The sequence below is a fragment of the Solea senegalensis genome, linkage group LG14 (genome assembly GCF_019176455.1).
Source record: "Solea senegalensis isolate Sse05_10M linkage group LG14, IFAPA_SoseM_1, whole genome shotgun sequence".
Taxonomy (NCBI): domain Eukaryota; kingdom Metazoa; phylum Chordata; class Actinopteri; order Pleuronectiformes; family Soleidae; genus Solea; species Solea senegalensis.
This window is the reverse complement of record NC_058034.1, coordinates 22,882,966-22,904,781: the sequence shown is the minus strand read 5'-3', so window position 1 is coordinate 22,904,781 and position 21,816 is coordinate 22,882,966. Positions and strand designations below refer to the sequence as shown.

At 41.8% G+C, this 21,816-nt stretch overlaps 1 protein-coding gene across 13 annotated transcripts in view; it reads right to left on the bottom strand.

The window, feature by feature from the left end:
* Nucleotides 1-21,816, bottom strand: part of mast2 (microtubule associated serine/threonine kinase 2) — a 134,729-nt gene that overhangs the window by 6,083 nt on the left and 106,830 nt on the right. For 9 of the 13 annotated variants that reach the window (XM_044044640.1, XM_044044645.1, XM_044044643.1 and 6 more), the window contains 21 exons: nucleotides 17,430-17,505; nucleotides 15,890-16,099; nucleotides 10,356-10,457; nucleotides 8,642-8,774; nucleotides 8,481-8,548; nucleotides 8,199-8,302; nucleotides 7,843-8,051; nucleotides 7,627-7,765; nucleotides 7,407-7,539; nucleotides 6,742-6,907; nucleotides 5,378-5,479; nucleotides 5,135-5,257; nucleotides 4,947-5,056; nucleotides 4,090-4,244; nucleotides 3,792-3,934; nucleotides 3,490-3,663; nucleotides 2,751-2,999; nucleotides 2,259-2,485; nucleotides 1,481-1,603; nucleotides 326-462; nucleotides 52-242 (listed from right to left, as the gene is read on the bottom strand). In XM_044044640.1, the coding sequence (XP_043900575.1) occupies nucleotides 52-242; nucleotides 326-462; nucleotides 1,481-1,603; nucleotides 2,259-2,485; nucleotides 2,751-2,999; nucleotides 3,490-3,663; nucleotides 3,792-3,934; nucleotides 4,090-4,244; nucleotides 4,947-5,056; nucleotides 5,135-5,257; nucleotides 5,378-5,479; nucleotides 6,742-6,907; nucleotides 7,407-7,539; nucleotides 7,627-7,765; nucleotides 7,843-8,051; nucleotides 8,199-8,302; nucleotides 8,481-8,548; nucleotides 8,642-8,774; nucleotides 10,356-10,457; nucleotides 15,890-16,099; nucleotides 17,430-17,505 (3,074 nt within the window). The remainder of the gene's footprint in view (nucleotides 1-51; nucleotides 243-325; nucleotides 463-1,480; nucleotides 1,604-2,258; nucleotides 2,486-2,750; nucleotides 3,000-3,489; nucleotides 3,664-3,791; nucleotides 3,935-4,089; nucleotides 4,245-4,946; nucleotides 5,057-5,134; nucleotides 5,258-5,377; nucleotides 5,480-6,741; nucleotides 6,908-7,406; nucleotides 7,540-7,626; nucleotides 7,766-7,842; nucleotides 8,052-8,198; nucleotides 8,303-8,480; nucleotides 8,549-8,641; nucleotides 8,775-10,355; nucleotides 10,458-15,889; nucleotides 16,100-17,429; nucleotides 17,506-21,816) is intronic. The other 4 variants (XM_044044641.1, XM_044044651.1, XM_044044653.1 and 1 more) reach the window with 2 other exon arrangements.

The following is a 21,816-nucleotide window of genomic DNA, read 5'->3' as shown; positions in this document are numbered from 1 at the left end:
TTCATTACAGTTGACAGTTCTCATTCCAGGTTCAACTGGTCGCTCACGCACCTGAGTGGGTGGAGTCAGGAGTGGACCTGTAGCCCTGTGTGGGGCTTCTCGGTGACAGGTTGTGCGTTGGTGAGCCAGGGCCGCTCTCCCCAGAGGACAGGGAGCGATTCAGAGACGACAGACTGCGGCTGGTGTGCAGGAGCGACGCCTGCTTGGTGATCTTCCTGAACAGAGACGTTCTCTTCTTACTGCTGAACAAAAACAACACACAGAGAAGGATCAGTCCAGGAGTCCACACGCGCAGGCTTGAAGTCATGTAGGACATGTGCTTCACCTGTCCTGACCCTCCTTGGTCTTGGTCTTCTTGTTGCGCCTCGCCATTTTAGATTTGTGGCTGGTCTTTCGGGCGGGTCCGATTTTGATGGACGTGTTTTCAAACGGAGTGGCACAGATGGACACTTTAGCACCACTCTGAAAAAACAACACAAACCACACTGGAGATGAAGATTTACACAAAGTCTTTGAACACTTCCTCTCACTGAAGACATGATAAACTCCATGACTACTTTAGGCTACAATATCTGAGGGAAGTGTTCGCCAAGGCTTTTTCTTTTACATCACTGCACGCAGGAAGTTGTTGATCTACTGATTTACCCAAGTGACACAAACTTACCAAACTAGAAAGCAGTAGCTCATGTGTCCCCCAGAGCTAAACGTGCTAATTCTATCCACAGACGTCGTAAACTTCTCACTCTCCTGCTGCACCACTTTTTCAGTTGTGGTCAGAAAATACAGTCTAATGATCATATTTGTAAGATATTGTAGAGACAAGGAAATAAATAACCACTATACTTGTTTCAGGCTAAATGATCAGTGCAGCAAGAACAGAACACCTTGAAAAAAAGCAAATAATAAAGTAAATAAGTAAAAAACAAAAAAAAAAAAGGTGTTATTAGATAAATACACTGAAATCAAGTCAATTACACTAGTACATATTTTCATTTTTTGCAGTGTAACACTCAAACTACCAGGATTCTAGAAAGGTCATAGCTGTGATGCTGTTACATGTTTTACACATTATTTTAAAAACCAACACTGAAATCTAGAAAAAACAGATTCTAATAAACATTAAACTTTCTATTTTAAATTACAGTATATGTGATTAATGTTGATTGTTAATTTAAAACATTAAAATGGACAAAACAACCACTCTAGTAGTTCTAGTGTTAAGCTCGTGTTGTTTTTTTAGGTTAACATTTTGTTCATTTGTCATGTTTTCATGTGCCCAGCACTGACTGTGTCACTACATCACAGATCAGGAAAGATGAAGTATCACTTTACGGTTTGTCCTTTTTTTATTTTCACTTTCCACTTTTTTTAACGTCCTTCAGCAAAGAAAAATCACATGAATAAGGTTTGTAGTTGTTTGATTTTACACAGGTATATGAGAGTAACCTTGGTGAACACGGAGCCTTTGAATTATTCATACCTTCAGTATGAGCTCCACCACCTCAGTGTGAACCAGACCATGGACTGCCTCTCCATTGACATGTGTGATGAGGTCTCCCTCCCTCAGCCCCGCCTCATGGGCTGGACCCCCCTCCTCCACATGCTGAGAGAGAGAGAGAGAGAGAGAGAGTGAGCTCCGGGTTATGAGGATGTTGTTTTGTTAGTGTTATCTTCTGTCAACAGCAAGAATCCCATCTCACAGGAACCACACAGTCACATTTGTACAAAGAGTGTATTAATGTAGTTATTATAGTAATCCTCCTTTCATGGGTTATGATGCTCACTGACGTCCACCACTAACGAATGCCAGAAGTAGATTCAAGTCACAGTCAGATATAAATATACTTATTTGTCTTTTTAATGCTAAATGAAGGATATTTAACATTGACAAAAATAAGAAATAAAATAGACATTATCTGAAATGAACGACAACAAGTGTATTTGAAGATCATAAACAGTAGATTACATGTTATTTTAGAGCGTGAGTTGTCACTCGCCTTTGAAAAGTACAAACGTCTCAAAAGAAAACTTTTCATTAGTCCAGAGAAACAACCTGTGTGCAGCTTTATATCTCTTATATTGACCCAGTTACCTTCAAGCTTGACAGAAATATTAATTTGATTTGTGTCATGATACCAAACGACATAAATAAAAGTCAATTATTTTTAAATTCTTGCTTACAAAGCAGCATCTTAGTCTCCATTTTACATCCATAAAACGTTATTCTTATACGTGGTGTATGAGCACTGTGTGCTTACCCAGACCATGTGATGTACAGTGTAGATGTCAGTGTCTCCCATGTAGACTCGGATTGCTCTCAGAGTGAAGCCGTATTTCTTGCCCGCTCTGTGGATGACGATGGCAGGCTTGACGTTGCTCACAGCCGGGGACAGGTCCCGGCTCGGGGAGGAGTCTCGTGACGACGGATTGGACGACAGCGAGTGTGGTGACATTGGGCTGGCCAGCGGGGAGGCTCCGTGGTGGTCTAATGACAGTAATACAGGTTTTAGTAGGTGAGAGCGTCGCAGTTTCAAGCCTCGGACCAAGTGTCACTGGGCACGTAACAAAAAAAAGAATGAAGGTTGTGTGGTCAGGGCACACGTAAAACCTCACCTCATAATCTACACCTACTTAACTACAGTTTGCCACTTTATCGAGCTATTACACAGTCTATTCCGACTGCGAGCTGAAGTTTGTCCTATTTATTCATCCTGTGCGAGTATCTCATATGACAGTAGTGACTCACTGACCTGCAGGGATCATCAGTGACAGCGTGGTGGCCGACGCAGACTTGATGACCTTGTTGATTGGCCGAGAGCTCGGCGTTGTGGAGTGTTTGTCTGAATCTCCAGACAGCAGGCGATGGCGAGCTCTGCGCGCTGCCAGGTCACTGATGGCTTTTGGGGTGGATGGAGACTCACTGTCTGCCGCACCTTTAACAGCTCCATTACTGCCAATCCCTCTCTGACCGTGGTCACTGGTGGTGGCTGGGCCGCCCGCTGTGTTGGCAGAAGAAGATGGAGAAGTAAAGGCGAGGGCACTTCCTCTCAACACAGTGGTGCAGGTCTTTAGAAAACCTCAGACTTTCATGTGTAGCTGGATTTATTTAGGTGTCAGTAGCTCCTTATTAAATCTATATCTATATTTGCTGTTCTGTTCCACTAAACAACATTATAGAGAATAAAAACAGTAACATGTGACAACAGTTGGTGTTTAAATTGTAATGCCATTTTCCTGCCTGCACTTTTTTACTTTTATTTAAAGTAAAAGTAAAACTCTAAACGTATCCAAAGTTTACGCACATGTATTAAATATACTTAAGTATTAAAAGTATAAATTAGAGGATGAGGTTTGAGAATTGTGACGTAGATAAGACATGCATGATGTCCATCAGAACTAGATTCACTCACTTAATCGATCACATTTGTCACGTGTTATTCTCTACTGTGTGTGTCTCTGTAGTGTGTGTGTGTGTGCGACTGTACTGACGTGTGAGGGTGCTCTTGCTCAGCTGACTGCAGGTGGAGGTCGGGGTGGTGGGAGACTCGTCCAGCTTCAGCTCTCTCTCCAGGGGCAGCTCTGGAATGGTGAGGGGCAGCTCGTCGCTCCTTGGACCCCTCACTACATTGGGACCCAGCAGGCTGGGACTCTTACGACTTCCTGCTGCACCCGAGGAGGGAAGACACGGGCTACAGTTACATCATCAACATCTGATGACAGCAAAGAGTCTCAACATCTTTCTTTTATTCTGTCCAGTGTTTCTGGGCTGAGGTGGATGTTGTTGCTTTTACCTTGGCCTCCTTCCTCCTCAGCGGAGATGGCAAAGCGGGGCATCTCAATGATGGCGGAGCAGCAGCGCCTCCGGACGGTCAGCGGTGGGCTGGAGTCACTCTCCGTGTGCGACGACTCCGAAACAGACAGACGCTTCCTGAGGCTGGGGAGAAGTGAGCAGGTGCAAAGATCATACATTCATGTCAAAGTGCAAAATACACTCAACAACAACCAAAATAAAAACAAGCACAGTCAGGTGCTGTGAAGAAATGCATAACTTATGATTCTAAAAGTCCACGGTGAAGGTGAAGAACTCACATCTCTGGAGATCCCACCAGCCAGGATCGATCTCTGGACTTGAGTCCACTCAGGCTGTCGATGCGATCTCCTCCCTCTTCACTGAGGCTGCGTTTGGTGGGAGGAGGAGTCCTCTTCTCCTCGTGCAGAGACAGACGCTCCATGCTGCTGTACACCTGCACAACATCATCCATACGTGACACAACCTTTACTAAAATGTAGGTTCTTTTTAGAGATTTTCTCTTATTATTATTATTATTATTATTATATTATATTATTATATTATATTATATTGTACTATATTATATTATATTATATTGTACTATATTATATTATAACATATTATATTGTATTATATTATATTGTACTATATTATATTATAACATATTATATTGTACTATATTATATTATAACATATTATATTGTATTATATTATATTGTACTATATTATATTATAACATATTATATTGTACTATATTATATTATAACATATTATATTGTATTATATTATATTATACTGTACTATATTATATTATAACATATTATATTACATCATATTATATTATATTGTATTGTATTATATTATATTATATTGTACTATATTATATTATAACATATTATATTACATCATATTATATTGTATTATATTATATTACATCATATTATATTGTATTATTTTATATTATATTATATTGTACTATATTATATTATATCATATTATATTATATTATACTATATTATATTATATTATATTGTACTATATTATATTATAACATATTATATTGTATTATATTATATTGTACTATATTACATTATATTATATCATATTATATTGTATTATTTTATATTATATTATATTATATTATACTTCCACGTACCTTGCTGAAACGAGGCGAGCAGGACGAGAACTGACGGATCTCCACGTGCTCATCATCGTTGGTGTCGTCTTCTTCCTCCGAGTCAACGTGGTGGTACCGATCAGAACGAGCTGACGGCGACACAGCGATTAGATCAGTCGTGTTTCTAACAGTGAGAGTAGCAGCTAACAGCTAACTCGGATACATACTGTCAAAGTAGCTGGTGTCATCCTCTGACTCCAGCTGGGGGATGAACTCAGCCTTCTGTCTCAAAAGGCTGTTCCAGTCCAGGTCTGTGAAGAACAGGTGCTGCTTCACTTCAAAGGCACTTCCTGTGGAGACGGAGAATAAGGAACAGACGGAGAGGAATCAGACAGACAGACAGACAGACGAGGATATATTTCAGTGAGACCTGACCATCAAACGGTTACGACTGTGTGTGTGCTTGTTACCTGTGCCCAGTCTCTCCAGTGGATTCTGCCTCAGCAGTTTAGAGATGAGGTCCTGGGCCTCCTGAGGCAGAGCTTCATCTTCCTCTGGCCAGATAATGTCATCTAACACAAACACACGTTTCTGTGTCTCAGGTACAGTGTAAATACAAAGCTGCGGTTCTCTTATGGTACAGTTTTAAAGAGGCAGTGGAGAGTATTTTCAGTCATGAAGGCCGGCTCTCAGTGACAACATCGCTGCCAGTGCAAATACAAGCATCTATTAATGAAATCTTTAGCTCATGCACCAAAGTCCATAGAGAAAAGCAGCATTTCTGTCCGCTCTACTGCTCAGTTGGTAGGTTTGTGTCTCTTAGGGAAACCTGAATTAAGAATTTCACTGAAGTCATACAGTAACTTGAACTAATGCAGCTGTGTCATAAAAACAAGCTTTCACCAACGTAGACTTCTATCAAAACTCAAAGGCTACTGGGTGACACGTTTTCTTACCAGTGGGTGTAAAAATGATCCCACGCTGGCATTTTAAGACTGATTTTAAAATGTTATTGTTTGTTTTTAAACCTTTAAATAGGCTGGCACCTCAGAATGTGGCTGCACATCAACTGCTCACTCAGGTCAAGTCACTCCATGCGTCACTTTCTCATACAATCACAATTTAACAGCCACTGACAAATATCAGGAGGACAGAGGAAACTACTGCACACACTGCTGAGGCCCTTGATTCTTTACCAGCACACTGCATCAATCAGGACAGACAGAATCACATCAGGATCGATACAGCTTTACGGACATTGATTTGCTCTTTCATCAAAGGGAATTCAAAGGAGGAAGGACCACAGAGGAGGAATTACGACTGATTTTATTCCCTGTACGTCAGATATGCAGAGATCAGGCTTGCTAATTCAGTGTCATCTTTTAAATCTCTTTTTAAAACTCGTTTTTATAGACTTGCTTTTATGTGATGCCGTCTTTTATCCTTTTATCTGTTTATCCTTTTATCTCATTGCTTTTCTTCCTTTGCAAGCACCTTAAATCAATTTACCATGATATGTAAATATGACCATTCTTTTTATTTGTTTTGTTTGTACTGTATATATGTGTGTGTATGTGAAAGCACAGGTGCTATACAAATAAAGCTTTACTTAGTTCTATGTGCCTCTGCTGTAAGATCTCTATCACTTCAATACTGATGATAATGTCGGCTCTGCTGTCGGCAGCGTTCACAGTAAGTGTTGCGACTGACACAGGAAGAAGATTCTCTCTCTCCTTGTGTGTTTTTTTCCCACACCCACAGTTCTCGTGTCTAACAAACACCAACATCCCTGTGTTCACATGTGTTTCTGCTACGTGCCACAGGATCAACTCACCACTGATGACCTGACCGAACAGTTCCTCGGGTGTGTCTCCAAAGAAAGGAGCGCAGCCCACCAGGAACTCGTACAGGATGACGCCCATCGCCCACCAGTCCACAGGCTTCCCGTAGCCCTGACGCAGAATCACCTCTGGAGCAATGTATTCTGGGGTACCACACACCTGAAGACGCACATATGCCAGTTACTAAATCAAATGTTTCATTTTGTTATTCAGTTTTTAATGTAGAAGTTTCATTTTTACTTCTATTGGACAGGTAAAGGCTGGTCATACTCCACCTGTTTTAAATTATTTAATCATTTATTTTAATTTTGGTTATGTGATGTGAGGACCGGACAGATGAGAGAGAGAGAGGGAGAAAAACAAGCACCAAAAACAGTGCAGACACCAAGACACCATAATGACACTAACAATGTTAATAATAATTATGAATATGAGATAAAAACACCAGTAACAACAACAATAACTGTTAGTGACCACATGAACAAAAGGAAACCAAGCCTACAACGGCTAGTTATAGGAAGTATTAAAGTTTGACCAGGAAGGGGGATGTGAGACAGTCACGCGTGCTTAATAAATATGCTTTTATGATAAAACAAAGAAAAAGCACAAAATCCAGACATGACCACCAGATTAAAAAAGTGAATGCACGAGTCATCACCTGTTTATCGAGGAACTCCCTGGTGTCTTTCTCAATGTGTCCTTCATACAAGTTCGTAGTCAGACTCATCAGTCCGATCTTTGAGAGACCAAAGTCAGTGAGCTTGATGTGTCCCATGGAGGTGATGAGAAGACTGCGGGAGAAGACGGGAAGGTTTACGACTCAAAATCCTGCTCCATTCTAAAAGGAAAAAAAAAATGACTGCATATGTGTGTCTTACTTGTCAGGTTTGAGGTCTCGGTGCACAATGCCATAGTTGTGCAGATACTCCAACGCTAACACAGTCTCTGCAAAGTACATACGAGCCATATCCACCGGCAAGGCCCCGATATTCTTCAGCAGCGTGGCACAGTCTCCGCCTGCGGACAACAGCCGCAACATTAGACAACGCGGGACGTCTAAACACACCACTCATGACTGAGGATGGATGTCTTACCCTCCACATACTCCATCACCATGCAGAGGTGCCTCCTGGTCTCAAAAGAACAGAACATGGAGACAACAAACGGGTTCTCGGCGAACGTCAGGATGTCTCTCTCGACAAAGGCCTGCTGGATCTGGTTCCTCAGGATCAGATTCTGCTTGTTGATCTTCTTCATGGCGAAGCGCTGACGGGTCTCCTTGTGACGCACCAGAAACACAGCACTGCGACACAGGACGTCACACATTATTCCTACACTTAATTATACAGTGAGCTCAAATTAAATGTAGTGAAACGGAGGAGGTGTTAATTAAAATTGTGGCTGGTATCCATTCATTTAGAGAAAGAGGAGACGGTGTATGTTGTCGTACCCATAGGCTCCGTTACTGATGAGCTTGATGTTTTCAAAGTCTTCCTCTCTGGGTGTTTTGGTTTTAGTCTGTGGTGGAGCTGCGGGGACTGTGGTTCCTCGACTCTGAAACACACACAGCACACGGGGGTTCAGCGAGGGCATGGAAAAACAAGAATGAAGAATGATCTGGTATCATTGTACTGTTCCCCACCGCAATTTACTTAAATAAACTATGAACGATCAGTGACATCGTATTACTTATAGTTTATTTAAGTATTTGAGGTTCTGTTCATGTACTCACGTCCACACACTCATCAGTCTCTGGGGTCTCTGGGTTCCCACTATCATAACTGCTCAGCTGGGCCATTTCTAAGAGAACACAAACCACGCTGATCAGTCACCAAGCAGCACCAGAGACTCAAACATCAAGCTACAGCACAGGTGCTGGTAAAGGTCTTATACCCTCCAGGGGGTCCCTGGTGAGGCCCAGCTGGCTGATGATGTATCTGGGGATGTCGGACTTGATGCCCTGGCCCTCCTTGGCATGGCCCTCTGCTGCTTCCAACAAGTGGTAGAACTCCTCAGGATCAAACTCCTGCAGATTTGACACACAGCAAATGGATGAACATTTACAGAGAACAATATACATATCTATATCTATATAGATATATAGATATAGATATATCTATCTATATACATATGTGTTTATGTCCGTCTCATAGACTGCACAGAGCTTTTAATTTAAACCAGCTGATTCTAAACAAACTAGTCATATAGATGATAGTGAACTTTCAGTAATGAAATGTGAATCAAACAGTATATACCGTACATTTGATGACTAACCCGTTTTAGAGAAAGCAGAGATGACCTTGCTGTCTCAGAGCCATCACCTCTGCTTAAGAATGTGTTTCCTGCTTAATTTCGCCATTTGGGTGTAAAGTGAAGATTGCGTTGCTTTCTGAAACGCTGGCTTTTTAAAAGTTGAGTATTATATCAAGACTTAAAGGACTAATGGTGCAGTTATCTTCAGTCCATTAGACTGCTGCAATGCTGTTCTAAGGGAAGCCTGTTCTCACTAAAGCAGAGCTAACTCTCAGTATAAGAAAAAACACGCAAAAAACCTCAACTGTCTCTTAAAAGACACTTAATCTCATCCTTGCATCAGTTTTGAAGATTATATTAAAATAGGAAAGTCCTGTTAGCCTTTTGTGGTACTCAACAACAAAATAGTACAATTGGAGGATAAATAACAACAACAACAACAACAAAGACATGGCAGATAAATGATGTGTCCTCTCACACACATACATTTAACCCCCTGCCCTCACTTCTATCTGTGTGCTTCCAATTGTAAAAACCCATCGTGTGTGGTGTCACAGATTCAGCTTCATGTGATCAGTCAAAACTACTGATACAAGTATCCAGGCACCCCCCTCCCCGTCCTCCCCGTCCTCCCCGTCCTCCGTCCTCACCCTCCACTGCTCCTCCAATTATCCATGTGTCTTTTACACTCATTTCTTCCTGGTTTCTCTTGACTTTCTCACTCCTGCGTTGGTTTCACCTGTTTGGCCTCAGATTTTCACCATCTTCACTCAAACTGACGGAGCCCGGCGTGCACCATGGAGTGGAATCATACATAGAACCCCGCCCCCACCACACATGTGTGTGTCTGCATGTATATTAAGCTGATTATAAACTGTTCATTAACCCACGCGTGAAGTCAAGCTGTAGAATATGAAAAAACTATTCCAGTTTCAAACGCCTTCTAATTTTCACCAATGTACAGAGGTGTGATTCCAAAGTGCTCTGTGTAACCAGCAATAATGAACTATTAAAGAAGCATTTAGGAAACCAGGGCTGGAGATTCTCCATCATACATTTGTTTGATGGCTTGAAAAGTATTTTCCTATCGTTTGATTGGTGGATTACATTTTTTTAAATAATCATTTTATGTTGTGGACACACGGTTGGTGTAGTGGTTAGCACTCTTGCCTTTGCAGCAAGAAGACCAGAAGACCAGTGGTACTACATTACAAACAGAGACTCTCTCCCTTTCTTTCTTTTAATTTCTGAAAAGTTGTAAAGACTTGAACACTTTACAGCCCTAGTGCACACATGTTTGATCATTCCAACAATGGGATTTTGTGTATAGATGAAAATCATGTGTTTTTCTGACCAGACACTCCAGCAGACGCGCAGGTCGGGCGATGATGATCATCAGCTTCTTGACGAGTTGAGTGACGAAGGTGACTTCCACACTCTCTGAGCGCTCGTGAGCCTGCGCACACAGACACAGACACACAGACAGACAGACAGACAGGCAGGAGGAAGGTGAGCTAACACTGTTTTCATTTCAACACTGGAATAAATCTGTCCACACAAAAGTTAATGAGGGTTTAATGCAACGACCAAACAAAAGCCAACTGCTTTAGAGACGACTGATCCCTTGAATTAATGATAATATGTGTTCATTATGCATTTTAATTGCATATTAAATAATTCATCCTGCTGCATTTTATGTGACCTTGAAGCTGTGTAGTGAACATCTCTTCTATTGGATATTAGACAGTAAGCATTTCAAATTCCACCAGCGACTGTTTTATATTAGTTTTCAGGTTTTAATGTAAGTTTACATTCTGATCAGGCAGATCTACCAAATGGCTGTGTATCACTGCGAGAAAAGGTCACCGCCTCAATATTTTCATGCGTATAAAGAGTGTATTGTATGTCGTGTTTGTCCTTCACAAACAGCAGCACCAGCGGTTTGAGGACAAACTGATGGTGGCACATGAGTGGTAATTTAAATGTGGACCACCTCCGCCTCGCTCCCCGAGATCCACCGTGAAATATCTGTCAGTGTGGAGACGCGGCAATCTATCCAGCGATCCACTGGAACTGAGCGGAAATGCAAACACTGAGCGCTGGGACCAAATGGGCTACCGTGACACGTGTGTGTGTGTGTGTGGCAGAAGCTGGAACAATTACAAACCATCCGCTGTAAAACATGCTTCATTCTCTGGGGTAAATGTGTCTCGTGTGTGTGTGTATTTATGAATGCAGCCCATATGTACATGTCTACTTTATAATGTTATGAATGTGTGTGCGTGTGTGTGCCCTTCTCATGTGTGTAACAGAGTGTAGGTGGTACTTCATAAACAAAGCATGCTTGACTCCATGTTGACAGACGCTGGGGGCCCTGGGGCCACAACCCCAAACCTGAATTATTTATAACTGTAATGGAAGCCGGAGGGGAGTCGATGTACTGTATGTGCACACTAAATATGTATTAGAGTGTGTGTGTACACGTGTGTGTGTGTGTGTGTGTGGTGAGTGTACAGGCCAGTGATCAGTGAGTAATGGTGAGCTGAGGAACGCGCTCCAACTGTGCGGCGGCTAATTAACCAGTCAGCGTATGTGAGGCAGACTGTGTGTGTGTGTGTGTGTGCGCAGAGAGACACACAGAGACTCCCTGCTGGGTGCACAGAATATAAAATTCATGACAACTTCCCTGTTCTATGAAGTAAATCCTAGTTTACGCTTTAAAAATTGTTAATAATGATAATACTCAACACCACCAAATAGTGTTTAATACAATTTTGCTTTCAGATTTAAGCTGATCAAGTATATGACTGTGAGTTTATACTAAAGTGCCTAAGCAAAAACACTGACTATATGGTTTATCAATATTATATTTCTATAGTGACAACGACCATCGTCACAGATTCTGGATATTGTCAAATCGTGATAAAGTAACTGTGAAGACTTTTCTTGGCTGAATAAATGAGTAATAAATAAATAATAAATGAGTGCAATACACTACATATTAATTAATTAAATGTTTTTAATAATAACTATTCTTCTTATCAGTTTAAAAGATACATGAAATCCACAAAATTTTACTTAATATTAACTTTGATTTAATTATACACACAAACTATATTGCCAGCATTACCTTTAAGCTTGAGAGAAATATTGATTTGATCAATATTGTGATATGTATCAATATCGAATAGCCTTACTCATGTAGTAAGTATGCATTTATATCTTAAATGTGTTTTAAAGGCTAGATTTGATAGTATTTTGTGGTATTTGGGTTTGTTTTTCAACTATAAAATATTAGAAGCAATAGCATTGCACTCACTCAGAAAAGATCATTGATGTTTAAACACTAACTGTCTGGGTCATGGTGCTCCTGCTAAACAAACGACGTATTTACTAATATAAAATAAATCACATAAACTTTTGTCTTGTATTAATTCTGCAATTATTCAGTTTAAAAAAAACAAACAAACAAAAAAAAAAACACCGACAAGATAAATGGCTGGAGCAACAGCGGTGATGTCATCCACTGAGCCCATCAGAGGCCACTCATCATGTCGTCCACTCAGGTGATGTTTCCACCAGAGTCCAGCAGAAAGCCAATTACAAGCAGATGTTTGCAGCTGTAGCTGAACCTCGGTGGGTACAGTGAGGTGAACGATCAATATCTGAGAGCTGAGTTAGCACTCCTAACTGTCCTCCACTGCGCCCTCAGGTAACCTCCAAGGAGTCTAACCGGGTCTCCCTGGGGTTCTAGCAGAGGAGGGCCTGCATGCAGGTTGCCATAGTGACCGCCGGGCAGGTCACTAAGGGCCCGTGACAGGGATGGATGAGAGAGAGGATGCGAGGAAGAGGTGAAGAGAGGCACAGGAGATGGGGGGTAAAGGTGGAGGAGAGATAAAAGGCGAGAGCAGGAGCAGAGGAGGACAGAAGGAGGTAGAGGTGAGTCGGCCTTCTGTAATGGGGTCATGACTCGAGAAGAAGAAGAAAGAACAAGTAAAAACATGGACAAAGCCAAAGGACTGCAGCATGTCAAGACCTAAAGGAGTGATGTGATGAAAAATAAAGGTTAAAGGAAAAGTGAAAAACAGACGTGGAACACGAGTGAAACCTTTTATTAATGTCAGAAACTTGAAAAGCTTCACTTTGAAATTCCTTTTCAACTTGAGAATGAAATAATACATAGTTTCTTTTTTTTATAATTTAGATTTTATGTGGAGAAATGAGAGCAAATTTAGTTTCTGAGTTGTGATTTGGGTGAAATTACCTAATAATCCACTAAATGAGTGAAACTGTAACGAGGGCCATCCACGCTCTCAGCCAGCACACACACACACACACACACACACACACACTTCCCTGTAAAATAATAATAAACATGTGCAACAGAGGCTAAATACCTGGACACCTGGAGGAGTGAAGAAGCCTCTTAAGTAAAAGGGGAAAATATTCAACTTAACTAAGAGCAGCTAAGGCTAAAGTAAAGCATGTGAGCGTGAGTCACTGTATATGTACAATGTCAAAAATGTAATAAAAATCATTCTCTAATAAAAAGTATTGCTCTGGAATGGAATCAAATCCCATGTATTGAGATAACGATTGAATTACCTTCTGAAATACACATATTTTATTAAGTATATTTAAATTTTAATCTAAAAAGGTATGTTGTTAGTTATTTACTCATCAATATTGGGTTTATATCACCATCATCAATGACCTAATTGACTTGTTAAGAAGTCTGAATTATTAACAAGCTACAGACGGGAAAAACCTACAGCGGTGGGCTTAATAATTCATGAATTTCTCCATGAACCCTATAAATACATGCAATTATAAGTGAGTATGTGACAGGAAGTTAACCACCACGAGCTGAGAGATGTGAGTGAGTTAGAGTGAGCGAACGTCCGTCCTCAACAAGCTCCCGTCCTTCCTGTCATCGTCATCGTGTGTCGATAAAGCTCAAAACAAGATCAACTCAACTGCAAAGAACGCATCAGCCTCCGCCTCCTCCCAGCTGTGAGTGAACACCGTCCACTTGCTCCTCCTCAGCACCTCCTCCAGCACCTCCTCCGCCTCCGCCTCCTCCTCCTCCTCCAGCCTTCTCTGCCACGAGACGCGTGACATGTCTCCTCTGAAACGCCAACGCCGACAGGAAAGAAACGACAAGCGGTGTCCATAAACGACGCATGTGGGGAGGGATGCTTCTCACACCTCCGTCCGCCTGATCATGGCCTCGTCTTCCCCTCTTCCTCTCCAGGTCTGCTCCACCTGCTCCACCTGCTGCTGCTGCTGCTCCAAAAACAAAACTGGCTAACGCTGCCTGGTTGGTGATGTCATCATCCAAGTCCGGGTCGCAGCGTCGGCATCTGAAGCCTCTCCACATGTGCTCAAGCCAACTTGCTCGTATTCTCCAAAAGCATTCGAACAGGCTTCGTGCGTGTTACACACGCCTCCCCTTTCACACGAGCCCCCAATCGTCCAATGGGGACAAAGGAATTCTCTTGAAGTCCCGCCTCACTCCAAAAAACACACCGACTGCACCTCCTTCACCCCTCCTGCTCGTCTGGGAGAGTCATCTGTCAGCCACTGGTGACTGCTGGAGTGTGAAATTAAAATCCAGGAGGATGTGTGTGTGTGTGTGTGTGTGTGTGTGTGTGTGTGAGGCCCATTTGAACGGAAGGTCAATAAGAGGCCGGTGGGAGCCATCATGTCGGCCCCCAGGCACCACAAAACTGAGCTAATAGAGATGTCACCACTGACACACACACACACACACACACGAATATAGACTGTATTTACGTGTGCAGGGATTCTAACATTGTCCGCAGCACTACGGTCATGCTGAGCCACGACTGGCAACCGGGAGCCCTTTGTTGGTAACAAACACACGGCAGCAGTGAGGACTCTGGACTCTGTGCCTCGTGTATGACGTCACGCGGCGCTGACGGTTGTAACGATGACGAGCGGGTGGACAGTCGTGAGTTATTCCTCGGTAAACAAAGCGTGACCGGGGAGGTGCCGTCGTCATGATGTCTTCATCCAGGATCCAGAACGGATTCCAATGCTTTGTTTGTAGAAAAGAACTAAAACTATGGACTTTGGTAACAGCAGGAGAATAAAAAATCTCTTGAGGCAGTTATGTTATTATTCCATTAATAGTTGATCCAAGATGTCAATTTAATAATGAATTGATATTTCTTTTAATTATTTGGTTGCCATATTTCTATGTGCAGCTGTTCTGCTTTGATTCTGTTAATTAGCTTGACATTAAGTTACTGAACTCCGCCTTTGTTTTCCTCGTAATTAGCACCGATTTGCATAAAACTCTCCAGCAATCTGTCTACGAGCAGCAGGAGGCACGGAGGAAAAACATACACTTCCATATTTGTTATTATTTGGTCAGTGACGATACAAACAGTCTATTACGTGGTGTGATTACTGTTTATGGACGAATGAATGGATTTTGTGACACATGATGAGTCAGAACATAAAAACATGACAAAGGCCTGTTGAGAGATGAAGTGAACGGCTCGGGAGCATTTAGATTCTTGACAAAAAAATAAAGTGTCAACCGTGCAATCCGAGTTTACACTGTAAATATTAAGCTCAGTGTATATACTGTACAGTCTATTCTGTTTGTATAATGTCAATATCTTTCTATAGATGTTTATTATTATTTATTACTTTTACTGTCTTTGCTGATGTGACATTGTAATTTTCCCCCATTGTGCGGCTTTTTTTCATTATTTAATTTTAATGAGAAAACATTCAAATAAAGACCGTTATAAAGGTCTTTTTGAATCACGTTGACGTTAAGAGATGTTCAGCTCTTGGATTTGAAGTGAATAAATGTACACAGGGCAGTGAGGAGACTCTCGCCAGTGAACTTACATCTTGCAGCAGCTTCTCCAGGCTCTCCTGGAGCTCGTAGAAGTAGCGGGAGGTGATGAGGCCCTCTCTGCTTTTCTCCAGGCAGTCTCTGGACAGCTCTGTCAGCTGATGGTGAATGAAGCTCAGGACCCCATCAGCCAGCGGGCACACTTTATCTGGGGCCGAGGAGGAGAGCAGCTCAGCCAGACGCTCCTCCATTTGAGCCGTCGCCTGTGGGGGAGGAGGGGGAGATGGGTATGAGTCACAGGTGCACACAGGGGGAGACAGAGGTGACCAAATAGCTACACATGATGAGATAGCTGCAAAGACTTTTTGGGTCTTACGTACATAAGCATGTTGCTGAGATATAAGAGATATCATTCAGATTGATCTGTGAAAAAATCTCTAGACAGGAAATTGCTAAAAGGACAAAGTTACAGATAAACCCACGCCGATGAAAACAGAACCTCCTCAGTCGAGGCAATTGTTCATTTTATGGAAATGACACTAATGAAGCTGCAACTAACGATTATTACCACAATCGATTAATCTGTCGATTATTTTCACAAGTCATCGTTTGGTCCATAAAATGTCAGAAAATGTTAAAAAAAATACAGTTAATCAGTGTTTCTCGAATGTCCACAAACCAAAATGATTGAGTTTTAATGATTTCTTTGATATATGGAGCAAAGAAAGGAAGAAAATCTTCACATTTCATGTTTTAATGATAAAAGCTTCAAACCGATTATCATAATAGTTGATGATTCATTTAGTAATCGATTAATAATCGATTAATTGAGTAATTGTTTCAGCTCTAGACACTAAGCACACCTACACACAATATTATAATGTCAGTACACCAGCTGACGCTCACACAAACCTTCTGATCATTTTGCGGTAGCGTCAAGCTTTGGGTAGATATCCAGTATTTGCTGGATTTCCCTGCTGTGCAATCAAATTAGTTTAGACGAGTGCCTTCTGTGGTGGCTGTGGTGGCATATTTAGATTTCACTTGTCTGGTAAGAACAGTTGTAGAGGATAATCTGCTCTGCAGCAGTTTGACTAGAACATCAGTTTAGAAAGAAAACAAGGCCACAAAGTTGCTTTTATGAAGTTTAACAGTTTTCTTTAAAGTTTGGCTGTATGAGGTACTGATGCCTCTGCATCGTCTGTGATCTGAATGAAAACACGCCTGCCAGTGGGAACACAAAGACGTTATTGATTCTACACAGTGGAAATTCACTGTGTAGCAACCTAACAAAAGGCCTAACTTCTACACTTGCTTAAGTCTGCTAAACACTGCTTCACCTCACAATCAGACAGTCTTTTTCAACAGTCAACAAAGTCTGTCGACCGAAAATCAGCATGTTTAGCTCATTTGGTCCTCGGGAGCTGCTGCTCTACAAAAGCTGGTCTTGGTTATTATGTTCTCATTGGTGTTAACATTTGTTTTGGTTCAACTGTAAATTCAGTCAAAAACTCTCCTTCTTCCTTCTATAAACCTGCTTCAGCCACAGTGCACGTGAAGGTGTGTGTGTGTGTGTGTGTGTAGAGTACAAACCTTGGGGAACCTTTCCTTGTACACATGGTTCATCATCACAATCTCATGGTCAAAGGAGATAGGCGAGCGCCCGGGGCTGAAACAAGAGAGACAAACAAGCTAGGATGAGTGGAGACGCTACACAGGTCATATCATACATGGATCCACTCTACACAGAAACGTTGGTCTTGGTCCAATATTGGTCAGAATCACTGCACTGGTTATCAACGTGGTCCATAACCTTAAAATATCAAATAAATACTAAAAAAAAAAAAGTGAATAAAAGAAGCAACAGCATTGGAACCGTGTCTTGTTGTGAGCTGGTTATTTACACAGGTGAAGCCTTATGTTTTTGAAATGGCTCGTTACAGCAAAGTAATAAACGCATCAGCACCAATGTGTTCATAACTTCATAAAATGACTGTATTGGACCAATTATGGGTATGAGTAGAAGCTGGAGGGTGATTCATAAACCACAGATTTCTGTATGTTGTGGATATCATTTTCTCAGAGGGGACAGTGCTGCCAGAACCACAACTGACAGACAGGATGTGGTCGGGTAGTCAGAGCATGGACAGTACACACTAACATGTACACGCTAACATGTACACGCTAACATGTACACGCTAACATGTACACACTAACATGTACTGCATAACATGTACACGCTAACATGTACGTAACATGTACACGCTTAACATGTACACGCTAACATGTACACGCTTACATGTACACGCCAACATGTACGTACACGCTAACATGTACATGTACACGCTTATGTACACGCTAACATGTACACACTAACATGTACACGCTAGCATGTACACGCTTACATGTACACGCTTACATGTACACGCTAACATGTACACGTACACGCTAACATGTACACACTGTACACGCAAAACAAGTACACACTAACATGTACACGCTAACATGTACACACTTACATGTACACGCATACATGTACACGCTAACATGTACACACTAACTGGACCTTGGGGTCTTCGTCATATTTGTGTCTCCTGTGGTGTAAAGTGAAGACCGTGACAACCTCTGGACGAGCATGGCTGCTCACACAAAGGTAAAACCCCTGGAGAATGGTGGACCGATGGACCCTGTGAGTGTGTGAGAGTGTGTGTGTGTGTGTGTGTGTGTGTGTGTGTGTGTGTGTGTGTGTGTGTCTGTATGTGTGCAAACAAACCAAGTATCCATCAGATCTCTAGGGGTTTATCATGACCTGACAGGCTGACAGTAACGTCTCCTTCAGTCCTTCACTGACTGGACTCCATTTTCTCTCTATTTCCCTGCTTCTCCTGGGACTCATGTCTTTTCTTATTCCAGCATGAGGGACCCTTCAACCTCAGCCCTCCTCAACCAGGAGACAAAACAGCGACAGCAGCAATATCCTTGACCTTTCTATGTCTCACTTTCAGGAGAATAGGCAGTGATGATAGGTGATAGACAGAGATAGACAGAGATAGACAGTGTGTGTGTGTGTGTGTGTGTGTCTGCCCTTTCAATTTCAGGCTTTGTCTTACGTTCACTTATTACTGTAAACATTTCCATCTAAATGTTTCATTGCAATCGTAGTGTTCCATACACATGAATTCAGTCTATGTTACAACAACAATAATAATAAAAATAACTAATAAATAATAAAAAGTACAAAAAGAATAACAGGAAGTACAAAAGTAGCAAGACAAGACAGTGGTTATCAGGTGTAGTCCTGTTGGAAAATAATTATATTGTCACTTTATCCTACATTTTTTTTTTTTTTTAAAGGATCAGTTTAAAGAATGTAATAAATAGCACTTAAACACGTTTAATTTAAATGTGTTTTACAAAACTGGGGTGGGGGTCGGGGTAATTGAGGCACAAATATGTTTTTGGGGTTCCAGATGGTTTTGCAGGTATGAGTCATCGAGGTGCACATGCGCGCACACACACACACACACACACACACACACACGTGAGTGTCGTGATGAGGTAATGCTTGAAGTCATCCACCAGCAGCTCCAAGTCCAATTACCAGCTTAATAGGAATGAGAGCAGCCTGACTATGACATATGAGCTACACGTCATGGAGGCTGTTTATCATGAAGCCAACACACACACAGTGACAGACACACACACACACACACACAGACACACACACACACACACACACACACACACACACACACACAGTGACAGATGCACGCACACACACAGTGACAGACAGCACACACACACACACACACAGTGACAGACAGACACACACAGTGACAGACAGACACACACACACACAGTGACAGACACACACACACACAAAGTGACATGCGCACACAGTGACAACACACACACACACACACACACGCACACACACACACACAGTGACAGACACACACAGTGACAACACACACACAGTGACAGACATGCACACACAGTGACAGACACACACACACACACGGTGACGAACACACACACAGACACAGTGACAGCACACACACACAGTGACAGACATGCACACACAGTGACACACACACACAGTGACAGATACACATACACCCACACACACAGACAGACACACACACACACACACACACAGTGACAGACACACACACACACACACAGTGACTGACAAGCACACGCACACACAGTGACAGACACACACAGTGACTGACAGACAGACACACATACATACACAAGGACTACTATAATTTAAGTTGAAGCCAATACACATCTTATAATGTAACTTATGTCTATGTTTGAATCTGTGTGCTCTGATGTGATTCACAGTAACATCATCTACTGTTATATTAAAGCTTTATGAGGTTGTATGATGTGCTGACACATAGAACCAAACAGTGAAAACAGTGAAAACCCACTTTACAATATATGAATATATTATTTATTTTGCCTTTTCCAACTGTAAACTGACACTGTTGTTGCTTTGTAAGCTGCTCACACTCCCTTGAGAAACTCGGTGATTTTACTTAAAAACAGGTCAAACCAACTAAACCATCTCAAAGTTGACTCTTGTACTTTATTTCCAAACTGTCCCTTGAAATAAGATAATTTCTAATCCCGTCCATCCTGGTCACTCCAAACCAAAATCTCAGCATCTTGAGCTCTGCCACCTCCAGCTCAGCTCAGTGAGTAATCACACCTCCTTAAACCTCAACTAAGACTTTAACATGAAAAAATCTGACAAAGTGAAAAAAGGTTTTCTACTCTAAAAATAAGTGCAGGAATAAAGAGAAATCCAGAGCAGCATTTCAAATGTGCGGGAGAAAAGCACTAATTAGTTAGGTTAATTAGTTGAATTGACCTTTAAACAAAGCTCTCTCTGACTGCACACACACACACACACACACACACACACACACACACACACACACACAGCTAAAGAGATGTACGCATGTCAATCATCTGACTTTAAAAGTCTTTTTTCCTGTCAGTGTTTCAGTGAGTAAAGGTTAGCCTCGACACAGACGCATTCACTGCCACAGGCTATCATGGACATTCTTTCATTTCCACTGAATATCCTCCTGCACTGGTGGCCGTTATTAAAATAAAGCTCAGTGTGTTCAGTGTGAGCTGCAGCGGAGGTCAGACTAAAACTCCCAGGATGAATAACAGAAGGAAGCCAGACAAAGGCTAATTACAACATGCCTATACTTCTGCTGGAATGGGAAATAAAAACTGCCTCGTGGCAAATCCCTGCGAAAAAAACCCAAAAAAAACCACCTTTGTCATTATTTTGAGAAATGACCTTGGAGATGAGGTTTGGAAGGAAGTAGTGCTAGAGTTGTTAAGAATGTGACGAAGAGTGAAACCAGTTATTGACTAAGACGAAGATGAAATGTCTTTCAACCCCAGGGTGTTTTTATTTAAATAGATAATTAAAACGTTGCTGGAAAATCTCTCTTTTTTTCCTTTTCAGCTAAGTGATGATGTCACACACGAGAAAAGGCACTCAAAATGCAAACAAGCTCATTGGTGAGCTGGTAATTGAAGTAAATCAGAAGAGACAGAGAATCTGATGGTGACTGTAAAGCGGGGGGGAGTGTGTGTGTGTGTGTGTGTGTGTGTGTGTGTGTGTGTGTGTGTGTGTGTGTGTGTGTGTGTGTGTGTGTGTGTGTGTGAAGAGAAAATAACAGTGATGCTTTATAACCGAGGTGGGCGTCGGGAAATGAGAGATCTAATTGACCATGACAGGTGTGTGTGTGTGTGTGTGTGTGTGTGTTCTTGAATATGTTACCTCTTCTGGACCTCTTCTGTCATAAACACTGACCTTGTCAGGACCAGTAGGCCTCATAGCAACCAAAACCTGGTCCAAATAAGGCAGAACCTCATTTCTGAGGAACTGGTTAAATGTAGTGCTTTAAGATTTGAGAACTGAGTTAGGTTAAAGTTAGGGCTAAGC